This window comes from Amblyraja radiata, chromosome 3, assembly GCF_010909765.2.
Source record: "Amblyraja radiata isolate CabotCenter1 chromosome 3, sAmbRad1.1.pri, whole genome shotgun sequence".
NCBI classification, from domain to species: Eukaryota; Metazoa; Chordata; class Chondrichthyes; order Rajiformes; family Rajidae; genus Amblyraja; species Amblyraja radiata.
The window spans coordinates 1,131,701-1,147,894 of NC_045958.1; the positions used below are offsets into that span (position 1 = coordinate 1,131,701).

Below are 16,194 nucleotides of genomic sequence, written 5' to 3' on the forward strand. Positions count from 1 at the left end.
CTTTCAAAAAAGCTCCGCGGCCCCTGTATTTAGCATGTTGTAAAACCCCTGTAGTCTTCAGTGCCTCGGTAATTGTATCCTGTGATTATTTACATCATGATGTGAAGATTAAATCTGCTGATGTTGGAATCTTCAGCGGAATACAAAATACTGGAATAACTCATCGGGCCAGGCAGCATCTCTTGAGAGAATGGATAGGGACGTTTCAGGTTGGGACCCTTCCTCAGAGTCTGAGGGAGCTTTCCAAAGCAAAATTGCCCCTATTCATTCCCTCCACAGTTGCCACCTGACTTGCTGAGCTACTCCAGTACATTATGTTTGATTAATCTAGACTTGGTTGTTTGTTTTAATTGAGTAAAGATGACAATGCTAGTTTTCTGGGTTTGGGAGACCAATAAAGTCAAATGTCATAGATGGATGACATGCGGTAGAAATGGCTGGGTCTGATACATTCAGAGAAAGCCCATTACCTAAAGTTGTAGTCCAGAGCGTTGCAACATGACCTGATGAAAGATGAGGTGCTGTTCCTTGAACGTTTGTTGTGCCTCATTATAGCGCTGTTGGAGGCCACAGGCACATGATCAAAGTGAGAGAAGGTTGGAACGATGCGGTCTCCCAGGTCTTGCACACCGCTCTCTCCCATCTGGACAGCCAGAAGGGGGGCTACGTGAGGATGCTGTTCATAGACTACAGTTCAGCCTTCAACACGATAGTCCCCACCAGACTGGCCGGGAAGCTAATGGAATTGGGGCTCAACACCTCCCTGTGTGCCTGGGTCCTGGACTTTCTCACCGCCAGGCCCCAGGTAGTCAAGATGGGAGGGAATACATCGAAGTCCCTCACCCTGAGCACAGGATCGCCCCAGGGTTGCGTCCTCAGCCCCCTATTGTACTCCCTGTACACACATGACTGTGGCTTGGTTCAGCTCCAACTCAATAATTAAGTTTGCTGATGACACTGTGGTGGTGGGCCTGATCTCAGACAACGACGAGAAGGCCTACCGGGAGGAGGTGGCTGATCTGGCACTCTGGTGCCAGGATAACAACCTCCTCTTGAACATCAAAAAAACGAAGGAGCTGATCATGGACTTTAGGAGGGCACATCATCCGAGGACGTACACTCCATTGAGGATAAATGGGGATCCTGTGGATAGGGTGAACTGTTTTAAATATCTGGAAGTCCACATCTCCGAGGATATGACATGGGCATCACATGCCTCAGCACTCGTGAGTAAGGCAAGGCAGCGCCTTTACCACCTCAGGCAATTGAGGAAATTCAGATTGTCTCCGAGGATCCTCCAGTGCTTCTACGCAGCGGCGGTGGTAAGCATCTTGTCCGGGAACATTACCATCTGGTTTGGCAATTGCTCTGCCAAGGACAAGAGGCTCTGCAGAGAGTAGTGCGTTCGGCCGAACGCACTATGGGAACTTCACTTGCCCCCCTGCAGGAACTATACATCAGGAGGTGCAACTCCAGAGCCAACAATATCATGGGAGACCCCTTCCACCCTGCAATGGACTGTTCCAGCTGCTACGGTCAGGCAAACGCCTCCGTTGCCATACGGTGAGAACGGAGAGGTTGAGAAGGAGTTTCTTCCCAGAGGCCATTCGGACTGTAAACGCCTATCTCACCAGGGACTAACTCTACTGAACGTTTTTCCTTCCATTATTTATTATGTAAAAGAATATGTGTGTTATGATTGTGTTCATAGTTTGTTTGGTTGTTTGTCTTTTGCACAAAAGTCCGCGAGCATTGCCACTTTCATTTCACTGCACATCTCGTATTTGTATGTGACAAATAAACTTGACTTGACTTGATAATTAGGTCAGGAACATCTCTTGGACTGAACATAGATGCCACACAAAGTATTCACCCATTCTTGTATTTGGTTTATTCAAGGTAATGAAGAACATATTATGAACACTGAATGCAGTGCACCAGACTAAAAGAACTAAAGTGAAACAATACTTTTACCGAGTGCGACTGTTTGGGCTCCTGGATGATTGGAGGGCTGAAGTGAAGCAGGTTTTGCATCTGCTGCAGTTGCACAGGAAAGTGCTGTGAGGAGGCGAGGAGTTAGTGGTGATAAATATGTCACTGGGGGGGGGGGGGGGGGGATGGGCATCCTTTCAACATACTGAGAGGGGAAGGGGAGGGAAATATGTGTCTGGTGGCGGAATCTTGTTAAAGCTGGCAGAAATTGAAAAAGATGATTCATTAAAAATGGGAAGCCACAGTTTGGAAAGAAAGAAGACATCACTGAGGAGCCCGTTTGGAACAAATTCTGCAGAGACGGAGAAACTAGGAGAATGGAGGCAAAGTGGGAGGAAATATAGTCCTGGTAGAATCAGGTGACAGATTTTGTGGCTAGCCATCTGATAGGAAGACAGGAAGATCTAGAAATAGGAGGGAAGGGTCAGAGATTGTCCAGGAGAATGGAATTAAGGGGAGAGTATTAGGGGAGAATATAATTAAGTTCAGAAAATGATTATCGGTATATTTTTCTATTCCAATGCACAAAGCAGCACTAATGCATTCATCTATGAAGCTGAAAAAGACTTGAAGGAGAGAGCTCAGGCCCAGATGAAACACATAAATCCCACAAAAAGACAGGTGCGGCTTGGTGCCATATGAGTTCCCCTAGTTACACCTTTGATTTGGACAAAATCAGTGGAGGTGAAGGAGAATTTGTTGAATGCGAGAATTAATTCAATCAATGAGGATGGAGAAGAACTAGTTGGGCCATTTTTCAAGGGAGAAGCCAAAGGGCAGCAGTCTATTGTGATTGTGGATGGAGGTAGAGAGGGATTACCTATAAATGGAATAGATGATCTGCTTGGAACCAGGCAAATGAAAACCGTCGAAGTGGTGGAAGGCACCCGGGGCATCATGAATGTTAGTAAAAAAGGACTGGCGCTGGGGAGAAATGATGGAGTCAAGGCAAGAAGAAATTAGTTCCATTGGGCTAAAGGAGGGCGAACAATGGTCCTGCCTGGACACTCGTGCTTGTGGAGGAGGGGTAAAAATGAAGTTTGTGGGCTGGAAGAGTAAGAGTTGGAAGCTATAGTGGGAAGATTCCCATAAGAAATGAGGTCCATGACAGTTAAGTAAACGATGGCTTTTTGGTCAGTGGAGGAATATAAGGGTGTGCCTGAGAGCTCGCCCAGAAACACTTCAATTATCCACTCCACTCCCTCCCTGACTGCTTTTTCTGTGGCATCTTGCACTTTTATAACAAGGACTAACAAGAGCTTGAGGAACATCTTCCATCTGGGCCTGATGCAGCCTTTGAACTCAATATTAAATTCTACAACATAAGATAACTCACTCTCTCTCTTCATCAGAACTGGCCACTTCTGCTCCAAGTCATCCATTTGTGACATTGGCTCAGATTTTTGTTCTCCATTTGCATAGTCTGACCTGCTGGGTGTGTATCCGTTATCCTGTATTTTGCAACACCTTTGTGTTATCATTCTCAAAATGTCTCCATTAAAGCATTGATGGGAAGACCTCTACAACCTTGGCATGACCTAGTCAGAAATACTATTTTTGTTTTATCCATACATCATACCCATTTCTTTATCTTAAAACTAGTTTGTTTTTCTCTCCAAGTTCTGATGGAAGGTCTTTGATCTGAAACATTGTCTCTTTCCACAGATGCTGCTTGACCTGTTGAATTTATCCAGCATTTTCTATTTTAATTTCATAGGCATCATTCTGGAGAAGGAAAGAGAAAAGGCATGCTTCCTATCTCTGAAGCTGCTATGTACAACATTTTGGCATCATTCATTTGAATCGATACAACTGGGAAGGCATTCTATTTAGCTTTTCTCCTTTTCCCTGCCCCTTCTTCTAAACAGCAACTATCTTACCTAATAATCTTTGTTTCTTAAATGTCATGTGGATATTGAAAATGAATATTATGTTATTTCCCAATCACTTCCTTTGCTTCACTGTAAAGATTCAATTCAACTTATTGTAACTTCACAATATATTTTTGTGTGCATCATTTTACAGTCCTTTATGTTAGATATCATTTTCTCCATGTTTTGCTCAGTTACGTAATATATTGAAATTGTATGTATATTTTCATTTGTTCATTGTATTTTTCCTTGTGTTTTGACGCATGAGTTTGACTTTAATATCCAGGACTGTTGCTAAACGTTTGGGACTGAAATGCTGACTTCTGCATAATTCCTTTCATCACCAACCATGCCCCCACCTGCCACCCTCAACTGGTACACAAAATTGCTGGGGAAACTCAGCGGGTGCAGCAGCATCTATGGAGCGAAGGAAATAGGCGACGTTTCGGGCCGAAACACTGCCACCCTCAACTAATCTCTTTACTCCACTGACTTTTTCTGATTCTTCTGAACTAAATCATTGGGTTAAAATTCTAATTGGGTGGATATTAAATTAAACCTTTGTAAAACCATAATGGAAGGTTTAACTCAAAGATAATAACTTTACAAAGTTGGTATTTTTCAGGAAGCATCTTTGCCTCCAGTTCTGTGGAGATCTGTGCGGTTCTGTACAGATCGGGATATTGTACCAAATACAAATCCTTAAAAATGTTCTTTTCCCTTCATCCATCTGACCCCAGCGATTGTATTGTGCAATTAACAATGTTATTTTGTAACGATTGTTGAAATATAGTGTCTGAAAAAATGGATAGATGTGCAAATTTAATTCATGTTGCATTTAGCCATGATTGTCAGCTAAATCAGCCATTCATTATAGAGAAGATTGGCCTGTCTTTCAAATGAGCAGTTAGACATTTAAATATTGTTATGGTTTTATGATATCGCTATGCCTATGTAAACACTTGCTGCACATAAAGGATATATTTAGATTTGTTTTTGTCATGAGTTTAATTGATTCAAAGCATGTGTTATTTTATTCTTTACACTTAGGAAGTATGCCAGTTCCTTGTTACAGGATGTAATGACACAGGAGTTGCCTTTCTTTACAGAGTGCAGCAGCAGCTCCCAGTCCAGTACTAGGAAACATTCCCCCAGGAGACGGAATGCCAGTAGGCCCAGTACCACCGGGATTCTTTCAGGTAATAAGAGACTTAAGCAGTAGGAGAAGATTTAAAAAAAAATACTTGATGATTTCTAAATAAGAATAAGAGATATGCTGAATCCCTCTAAATTATCACTGCAGATTATAATTGACTTGAAGCAGATGGTGAACTCAGGAACTAGTAGGATTACGTACATACATACATCTATGTGGATTTATAGGTTTAAATTAAAGCACAAATATCGAATTCTATTAATATTGCTGATAATTACACAAATGTATTATTTTTCCTTTTAAAGGGGTAGATTGGACTAATATGAAGGACTAGAGTTGATGGACATTAATGGCACAGTTTCTGATGTGCTGTGATTTCTACTGCAGTAAATTTAAAAAAAAACAAGCTTTGTAAAGGACCAAGCTTTTGCTAGTGAGCAGATTGGTTAGAGTGCAACTAGTTACTCTTGTCAATTTTAACTGAACTTGACCATGTATTGCCTGCACACTGGAAAGTGCCATTTTCCAGACAAAATGTGTGTTAAAACCCACATAAACACAATGGCCGATCAATTTTAATGGACCCATTATATGGATATCATGAAAGGATACAAATGATGGTTGTCAGAGTCGTTGATCGGGGCAGATAGTGCCTCTAGAGTAGATCTGACTTAAATATCATGATCTGGCAAAGATTAGCACCTGGGATGGGGTGAACAAAGCCCTTTTTGGAAAAACAGTGCCAGCAGGGGCTTATTGAGGGCAGCAATCAGGGAGCTAGAAGAGAATTGGGATTTTTGCAGAAAAATGGTGCAGGTAAAAACTATTGAATGGTATAGCAGGTTTAAGGGGCAGTCTGGCCTTTTCCTGCATCTATTTCATTTGTTCTTTGATATGTGATGAAATTTTAGGGCACACAGGAGACTGTAGATGCTGGAATTTTGAGCAAAAAACAAATGCTGACGGAACGGAGTGGGTCAGGCAACATCTGTGGTGGGGAATATACAGATGACGTTTTGGATTGAGACCCTTTGAGACCAAATTTCTAGGCGCAGGATATTTAAGGCTTGTTTTTTAAAGCTTTGTTCTTAAAAACAAATCTAGGTATCCTCTGTAATTTCAGGGAGAACCATGCAGGTCAGAACATTTCCAGTTTCCTTTACTGCTGACCTTTCTGACTTGTTCAGGCTCTAACACTACTGCTATTGGAAGTGCTATTGGATTAATAAGAAAACTCAACCATGCTTCCTACGCCTTATCAGTACATAATAATTATTCAATGAAAGTAGGATATTTTACAGATGCTTTCCAACCTTACTTCCCACCCAAGTTTATAAAAGCCTTTAAGGGCAATCAGTTAAAGTGAGTGGATTAAAAGGATGATCGAATTGTTATAGTACAGAAGGAAACTATTGAATATCCTAGCTATTTGTTGACTAATGCTACCAGTCACATCCCTTTACTATTTTCCGTTAGCCTGTAAATGACTTTCTTCAATTCCCTATTTAATTCATATCTGAAATTGTAATTGACTGTATCCACTGCTCGGATGCATAGTAATTTGCAGTTCATACCCAATCTGCTGAACAAAACAGCTTTTCCTCCCATCACTATGGATCTTTGGACTATACCTTTCAAACATTAGTTCTGTGGTTCTTGATTCACCCACTCCTGTACAGCTCTTAATGTACTTTATCTAATCCTACATTCATAATCTACACTTCCTTGTTAAACCATCTCTCAACTATCTTTCTTCCCATTTGAATATGCCCTGCTTTTCCTGTGTAACCTTCCAGTTTGAGGTCCCTTGTCCTGGGAACTTTTTTTTCTGCCTCCTCCGTAAGATTTTGAATCCAGTTGTGATCTAACTAGTGTTTTATCACATTAATCACAACCTCCCTATTGTACACAAAGGCCAGGATCGTTATGCTCTACTGACCAGTCCTTCTCCATGTCCTGTTATTTCCAGAGATTAATGCATTCATGCACTCTGATCTCCCTGTTCTTGCATACCCAATACATGTAATCTATATTGTTGTTCTTGCTGCTAAATATATTGTCTCACTCTTCCCTACATTAAGGTTCATATTCAGATTAGTTTATTTTCGTATACACCAGTGTGCAATTAATTCCTTGTTCACATGATGCTCACAGGGTAAACCATATACATGCAGTAATAATACTGTGTGCACTTGAGTACCTTTAACTATGACTTGCCTACTCATAGTTCATTGCTGCCCTTCTCACTATTTACCATGCCTACCAAAGCTGACATCATTTGCAATCTTGAAATTTTACCCAGCCCGTAAATCCACAAGCCACTAATATTTAATAGTGAAGAGAACTGTCATGCTACTGAAGGAAATTTATGGGCCAAAATATTGGAGTAAGTGTGCAGTGAAATTACAGAGGTGTAAGTGTAAAAGGTGTAGAGTGAGGAATTTCAATCACTACTATAACTTTACAAGTCAAAGTACTCGACAGATTTCTGAAATATGGTCATGAATGATCAGTATGTTTTCAACCTAAGCGGGTAGTAGGCACTGTAGACTTTGGGAACAGGGAGTGAATGGGCCAACTAAGCTACTTGTCCATGAGGCAGCACTTCAAGAACTGCAATGATTGTATCATAAAGTCTAAATTATCATTGGGGAAAAACAAGGAGCAATCCGTAAAATAAATTGGTGTCAGCATACAAAATAGAATGGAATGGTATCAGGCCAAGTTTAATAGGTGTCCATAAATGGCAGCCTACTTTTGAACTTCCTCTCTGGGTCCTGGGAGTTTGATTTTAAGAACTTAGCTTTGTTGTGTATGCTATTCTGAATCCTCTCCATGGTGATTGTTAGCTTAGCAGTATGCAATGCAAGACTCACCTTAATGATTACAGAAATGTCTCTCCCCCCCTACCCCCCCCCCCCCCCCTGAATGCAGCCTCCTCAATGCAGCTGCATTTCTATCATATATTCTTACCCCATGTGCTTATCTTTGTTCCTTGATGGCAAATTATGGATTTCAGTTCCCCTTCATGTTGCCACTCCTACCAGTCTCCAATGCTGAGTACCAGATCCAGTTGAGCACCATTTTGGCTTTTTCTCACCTTGTTCACATTTCATTTTAGTTTGATTTGTGCATTCTGTTAAATGTTGTTTATTAAAGAAAATTAAGGAACACTTAGGAAATTTATGAGAAATTCTTCACAAAATGTCCCACCGTGGTGTAAAATTATTTCAGGTAGAAGGATTTTGAATCACCTTGATGTACTTGATGTTTTCCATTAAAATCCAAACATTCAATGCATCTATTTATAACAATGAAAGTTCAGCCTTGTTATAAGCAGTACTCTAAAGTACGTAAACTAGACAAGAGCCTTCAGTGTCTGAATTGATAAATGTTAAATCTGCTTGATGTCATTTTGATCAATATTATAGAGATGTCATTTGCCAATGCTAACGTGCTCTTTTTCTCCATTTTCTAATACTCCGGGTTTCATTGATTTTTACTTTTTGTTGTTAGGTGGGAATTTACTGAGCAGCTCTGAAAACAATCCATCACTTTTTTTTAAATTCAGTAAAAAGCACCTGCATCCATGCCAATCATTATGGTTCAAATGAATTGGATGTTAATTTAAACCAAGTGCCAATTTGAAGCACTATGGTGGGCAGTGAATAGAAGCATATGGATCATATGCAGGCAGATGAGATATTGACATCATATTCGGCACAGACTTTGTGGGCCAAAGGGCCTGTTCCTGTGCTATACTGTTCTATGTTCAATGAAGTTTGATACATTGTAATTATTACCAATGAAAAAAGAAAGTAGGAAAATACAGTGCACCACCAATCCCATTCAAGCTTAATGAATTATTTAAAAACTGAATATTCAAAATTTGATAGAAAATGTGTTTATTTTTAAACCTTTATATAGTTTGCAGTTCAGGATGACCTGCACTGAATAAGGTTCCCCCCCAGGGTTTGTGCTAAGAGCTGCCTGAGTCAGCTTATGCACAAGAGGATTGTGACTTACCTACCTAAGCATGCACATACTCTTGAATTCCAAAGAAAATCAGCAGGGGGGTTCTCAGTACACGGAGCATGATGCAGAAGGTCTTGTTCCATAGATTTAGACATCTCCATGGGGAATAGCCAGTGGATTTTGCTCTGATATGAAGTTGTGTTAGATACATTTATACTTATTCAATTGCTTCCATTTTGTGGATTTGCATGATATGATAAATTATGCATAAATTGGACCTATAGCTATGATTTTATTTCGCAACATCCCCTTCATCAGAACCTTTTATCATTTTGAAATTCTCAAACAGCAAATGAACATATTATAAAGGGCAATATTAGGTTTTACCACTTCACAGATAGTTTATACCTGAGAATTTGGACATTATTAAAATAGCTAGGCTACTGCCAAGGAACTGACCTCATTGATTCATAATTGTAAAAAAAAAGAATCCTCTTATAAAATAGGTTAATATTCACTTCTTATCAATATTATTAAGAATGTTTTTCTTACTGAATGCAAACTAAGTTAGTGGAGCATTGTTGCCTCCTAGTGGAAAGTGATCTTACATTTAGTTTACATGCAGAAGAGGTTGTGAACGTGCTGTTTAGTTAAATGCATAAATTTCTTCCAATCAGAAAATATTTCAGAATAATATATAGCCTTTCTTGTAGTTCAGGTAACCAAAAGCTGAGTACATTATGGTCAAGATTAAATGATACAACGTTAACAGCATTTAGTAACTCCCTGATTATGGTGGTGGGCTTAGAGTGTTGGAGAGAAGGCTGGATGCTTTGTTTCATATATTTGATTCACATCTAGTACATGGCAGGTATTTGTGCAATATTTCTGTTGTTTTGTTTGGTGTTTATTTTTTTAATATTTGCTTATATAAGCAGGTGAGTATTTTAACTAGCTCACTTTTGTAAGGTTTCTTAAACAAGGCTCAATTTTTGATAGACAAGAGAACCTTCTATCACTCTCAGTTTTGTTCTGAAGCTAGCAATAACCCAGTGGATGAAAGTGGCCGTAGTAATGAATTGGGAGAGAATAACCTTTGACAATGGTTTATTTTCTCCCTGGTGATACAGGAGGGGTGTGGTATTTTCATTGTAGTTTACAATAGGCAATAAACTGATGGGTTTTTTTTGATGCAGCGTATTGGAATATTAATATATTATTTGAGTATTAAACTGAAACCTAGCATGACTTATCTAATGTAATGAATATTTAATCAGCGTTTTGACCGATCCCTATTTGAATCCCATGTGATTTTACGACACAGCCAAAGAGCTATCTGTTTTTAATTTTATACGAGGGTATTGTGGTATCCTGAAAATGTATGCCACAGTAATGACTGAAAGAGAGCTGCTTGCAAGATCCAGTCCTTCTTACCACAAACATATTAATAAGCATGGGCGTTCAGGTGGGAAATGATTGACAGCATCATACACAAGCAAGTGGCCACCCTTTGATTTCAGGTTCAAGTGTGAGTAAAAAATTGGTAACTGCCTGCAGAATACAGAGAAAATGGGCATTTTTTGAAAGGAATTGTACAGGATTGGTAGTTGTTCAAGGCAACATAAATTGTATGATTGCTAGCAATCAGGCACTAAGGAATGCTGTGTAAATCACAGTGCTGGAGTTACTCAGTAGGTCAGGCAGCATCTCTGGCGAGAATGGATAGTGACGTTTCGGGTCGGGACCCTCCCTGACCCACTGAGTTACTCCAGCACTGTTTTGCTCAAGATTTTGGCATATGCAGTTGCTTGTGACTCCAGTAAGGAACAAATGTTCACATTTGATGACTGTTTAGCTGGCCAAATATATTCATTACGGATGTAGTTGATTACACTTCAAATGTATAAAACTTTGTGATCCCAGGCAATATAGCATTTAGTACAGATGATTTAAATAAGAGGAACTGTGTTTACAGAATTTTACCACTCACATAATTCTCCCATTAAGAAATATTTTCATTCCCATTATTTGTCTGAAGAAGGGTCTCGACATGAAATGTCACCCATTCCTTCTCTCCAGAGATACTGCCTGTCCCGTTGAGTTACTCCAGCTTTTGTGTCTACCTTCGGTTTAAACCAGCATCTGCAGTTCCTTCTTAAACAACTATCCACCATGCCTGGCCTGAGGGAAAGGGATGATAGCGTGTCTGTATCACACTGAATTTCCCACATAGAATATGGGGATCATATTCGATCAAAATGATTTTTGTTGAATAATCTGACATAGTTATGATTTCTAATGTGATAGGTTCCACTTCTCACATCACAAAGATAAGTTACTTAGTTCAGCAGTTTTAATAAAACACAGGATAAATATTATGGGATCATTTAATTAAATTGAAAATATTTTTAGAGCAGCATATTTTCAAAATCAGGTGATTATTTGTTCAACAGCAGTTTCCTAAACTGAGAGATGTATTGTCAAGTAATTTAGGGGGCTTTAAAAGATTTGTCACTTCCATCAAGCGGATTAGTTCTTCCAATAACATTGAATTCTTCAAGTAACAATTGGAAAAGGTGCTTTTGGTGGAAATTGGCAAAAAACATGAAATAAATTGAGAACTACATAATTCGGACCATTTAGGCATGAATGTTGTAGCTTACGCATGAACATTTTATAATGTCACTTGTAAACTATTCTTAATACCATTTTGACCATTATTTTCTTTCCCAAATAATATTTTTTCACATTGAAGCATATTTTAATGTTATTAATGGGCTATTATGTTTCCTAAAATAACAAACATTTGGAAACAAATTCTGCTTTGTTCTAATAATGTTAAAAAAATAATAAAAAATAATGTTAAAAAGATTGATATTCATCATATCCAATTGATAGGCAAACATATTATTTCCACAACACTTGCATGTTTAATCTGAAGTTTTTAGGATTATGATGTATGGGCTGAGCTCAATGAAATATTTCTGCCAGTTTTAGAACAGTGGGTACACTTAATTTCAGAATAATAGATTGTTTATTTTAATGTCACTTAACTGTCCCGAATTAAAACATATTAACAGGGTATGACTAACGTTCAGGTTGAGAACCTTGGCATAAGTAGGCAGTAACTTTGTTAATAGTTGTGCTGCTGGCTAATTTATGTTTGCAATTGTCTCTAGGGACCACCAGGTTCACAGCCCTCTCCACATGCACAGCCTCCACCACATAATCCCAGCAATCCCATGATGGGACCTCACAGCCAGGTAGGAAGGCACAAGTAGTTATTCAGAACAAACCAGGGCTGTGTAAGCACCAGCTCCTACGAAATATATTAATACTTGCTCTAATGACATTTTATCCATCAGTTCCAGTTTAGTTGTGATTTGGTTCTTTTGCATTTTGGTTTGCTTGCAAAATTGATGTTAGTATTATTTTGCATGGTTATCATTGCTTTGTGAAAAATACTTTTCCACTGGCCCGAATCTTTGCATTTTGTATATAACATTGTATGTTTTCCAGATTAGTTCAGTCTTTTACTTGTACCCAGATTACCGCCTGTTAGCAAATTTAATCATGTGGAGCTGTTGTTTAAAGTGTAACTATTCTCAAAATTAACCTACAAACATCAAGTAATGGTCTGAATATCAAAATAACCTGTCAAAAATTGTAATATCAGTGAATTATACTTTATAGTTAGAACAAAAAAGGTAAACACATGCAACATCATGGTATACCACAGCAAATGACTCCGGATGTGATTGTAGGCACAAGGTTATTCATATCACAATTGATGAGAAGCTCCATTACATCTCCCATCTTGCCTTTCTGTAGGTCAAGAAGATGAAACTTCTGCCATCTTTAAGTTTAAATTGCAGGCGAAGAGCCCCAAAATGTTAATAGTAAACTGGCATTTTGCTAAAAAACACTGGCAACTGTAACATTTTGCTGCCTTCAAGTTCAAGTTCAAGTTCAAGTTAGTTTATTGTCATGTGTCCCTGTATAGGACAATGAAATTCTTGCTTTGCTTAAGCACACAGAAAATAGTAGGCATTTACTACAAAACAGATAAATGTGTCCATATACCATGATATAAATATATACACACATGAATAAATAAACTGATAGTGCAAATAACAGAAAGTGGTTGGTAATAATCAGAGTTTTGTCCGAGCCAGGTTTAATAGCCTGATGGCTGAGGGGAAGTAACTATTCCTGAACCTGGTTGTTGCAGTCTTCAGGCTCCTGTACCTTCTACCTGAAGGTAGCAGGGAGATGAGTGTGTGGCCCGGATGGTGTGGGTCTTTCATGATACTGCCAGCCTTTTTGAGGCAGCGACCGCGATAGATCCCCTCGATGGAAGGAAGGTCAGAGCCGATGATGGACTGGGCAGTGTTTACTACTTTTTGTAGTCTTTTCCTTTCCAGGGCGCTCAAATTGCCGAACCAAGCCACGATGCAACCGGTCAGCATGCTCTCGACTGTGCACCTGTAGAAATTAGAGAGAGTCTTCCTTGACAATCCGACTCTCCGTAATCTTCTCAGGAAGTAGAGGCGCTGATGTGCTTTTTTGATGATTGCATTAGTGTTCTCGGACCAGGAAAGATCTTCAGAGATGTGCACGCCCAGGAATTTGAAGCTCTTGACCCTTTCAACCATCGACCCGTTGATATAAATGGGGCTGTGGGTCCCCCTCCTACTCCTTCCAAAGTCCACAATCAGTTCCTTGGTTTTGCTGGTGTTGAGGGCCAGGTTATTGCGCTGGCACCATATGGACAGTTGCTCGATCTCTCTTCTGTACTCTGACTCATCCCCATCAGTGATACGCCCCACAATAGTGGTGTCGTCAGCGAACTTGATGATGGAGTTCGCACTGTGGTTCGCTACGCAGTCATGGGTATAGAGTGAGTACAGCAGGGGGCTGAGCACGCAGCCTTGAGGTGCTCCCGTGCTGATTGTTATTGAGGCTGACACATTTCCACCAATACGAACAGACTGTGGTCTGTGGACTTCATTACTTTCCTCCTGATGGTTGTGAACGATTGCAGCAGGATCTGGATCGATTGGCCAGGTGGCCACGTTAATGGAATTTAATACAGAGAAGTGTGAGGTGTTGCATTTTGGGACGTCGAGCAAGGGCAGGACCTACACAGTAAATGGTAGGCCTCTGGGTAGTGTTGTAGAGCAAAGGGATCTAGGAGTACAGGTGCATGGTTCCATGAAGGTCGAGTCGCAGGTAGATAAGGTGATCAAAAAGGCTATTGGCACTTTGGCCTTCATCAGTCAAAGTATTGAGTATAGAAGTTGGGAGGTCATGTTGCAGTTGTATAAGACCTTGGTGAGACCGCATTTAGAATATTGTGTTCAGTTCTGGGCAACATGTTATCGGAAAGATATTGTCAAGCTTGAAAGGGTTCAGAAAAGATTTACGAGGATGTTGCCAGGACTAGAGGGTGTGAGCTAAAGGGAGAGGTTGAATAGGCTGGGTCTCTATTCTATGGAGCACAGGAGGATGAGGGGAGATCTTAGAGGTATACAAAATCATGAGAGGAATAGATCGGGTGGATGCACCCAGTCTTTTACCCAGAGTCGGGAAATCGAGGACCAGAGGACATAGGTTCAAGGTGAAGGGGAAAAGATTTATTAGGAATCCGAGAGGTAACTTCTTCACACAGAGGGTGGTGGGTGTATGGAGGAAGCTGCCAGAGGAGGTAGTTGAGGTTGGGACTATCCCATTGTTTAAGAAACAGTTGGACAGGCACATGGATAGGACAGGTTTGGAGGGTTATGGACCAAGCGCAGGCAAGTTGGGACTTGGGTAGCTGGGACAATGTTGGCCGGTGTGGGCGAGTTGGGCCGAAGGGCCTGTTTCCGCACTGTATTCATCTATCTATGACTAACTATACCCAGAACATTAATAATATTGTGGGAAGCAGTCGCTAACTATCGGTTTAAACTTAACTCAATAGACTAGTTGATAACAGCAACTAATCATGGATAGTCTCAGATCCTCAGGACAAATGCAAATAGATAGTTTGAGGGTATGAAATGTTGAAATGTACCCATTTAAGCTTTAGAAAGATTATTTTTTAATGTAGTTTTAAAATATAGGTTGTCTATTTTGTTTATGAATATCAGTACAGTTTGATGCACTTCTAGAATATTGTCCTCTGATATAACTTTCCAACTGCAGTTTGAAAGTTGAATAAATGTTCAATGGGAAATTTGTATTTTTTTCTTTTATGTTTTGTGTCCAAATGAGTTCAATTGCAGACAATTCTAAAAGTAATATTAAAATACACTGGTAGACAAAAATGCTGGAGAAAATCAGCGGGTGAGGCAGCATCTATGGAGCGAAGGAATAGGCCACGTTCCGGGTCGGCACCCTTCTTGGTCTCGACCCAGAACGTCGCCTATTTTTGTCTACCTTCGATTTTCCAGCATCTGCAGTTCCTTCTTAAACATTAAAATACACTGTTCTGTTTTGGTTATCTGGTATTTGTTTTTTTGGAATCTGAGGTCAATCTCCATGGGTATTTGGTCAAGGCCAGCAAAATGCTTATCTGTTCAGGTGACAATATTTTTCAAATATCAAAAACGTTAAAATTGTGAACAACAAATACGTGTGTTTTCTGCATGATGACCAGTTGTCAATTAGTCACATTCATATTGTGAAGTAAGTTGTGGAAGTTGGTTCGTTTAATGACCAACTGGTTCTGTGGAGAATTATTTCATTTATAGTAGATGACACTTATTGCATTACTAATAAGAAATTAACTTTGGAAATTTATATTTTAAAAATGTGGTTCTCTGTGATCCGGGTTAATAAAACAAGTGAATAAATATCAAGAACTGGCACATTCTAAATATTTAAAATTGGAAGTTTACTTCTAATGCCTCTGTTTAACATTCATTTCTATATCCGGAATTTGATTTTAAGTATGAACTAGCACTCTCATTCTTCTGAATGCAATGATATTACAATAGATTTAATTTTTACAGGAAATGGGATATACAAGTATTTTAACAAGGCAGAAATGTGTACCTGAGCCAAGAAAATGGAATGTTGATATTGTTCTGGACAATTGCCGCAATGATTGTAGTAAAATGTTATTCCATGCCTTCCAGGAAATAATATAACTCACCAGGTAGTCTGGAATATTTACATGGCACTAAATTTGTTTTTGGCTACTGTTGGTCATAA

General features: G+C 39.5%; 1 protein-coding gene across 4 annotated transcripts in view; it reads left to right on the forward strand.

Annotated features, from left to right (window-relative positions):
* Positions 1 to 16,194, forward strand: part of ssbp2 (single stranded DNA binding protein 2) — a 352,688-nt gene that overhangs the window by 270,785 nt on the left and 65,709 nt on the right. For 2 of the 4 annotated variants that reach the window (XM_033017226.1, XM_033017225.1), the window contains exons 5-6: positions 4,973 to 5,062; positions 12,174 to 12,257. The exons of 1 other annotated variant lie outside the window; for it this stretch is intronic. In XM_033017226.1, coding sequence (XP_032873117.1) covers positions 4,973 to 5,062; positions 12,174 to 12,257 — 174 coding nt within the window. The remainder of the gene's footprint in view (positions 1 to 4,972; positions 5,063 to 12,173; positions 12,258 to 16,194) is intronic. One more of the 4 variants, XM_033017227.1, reaches the window with a different exon arrangement.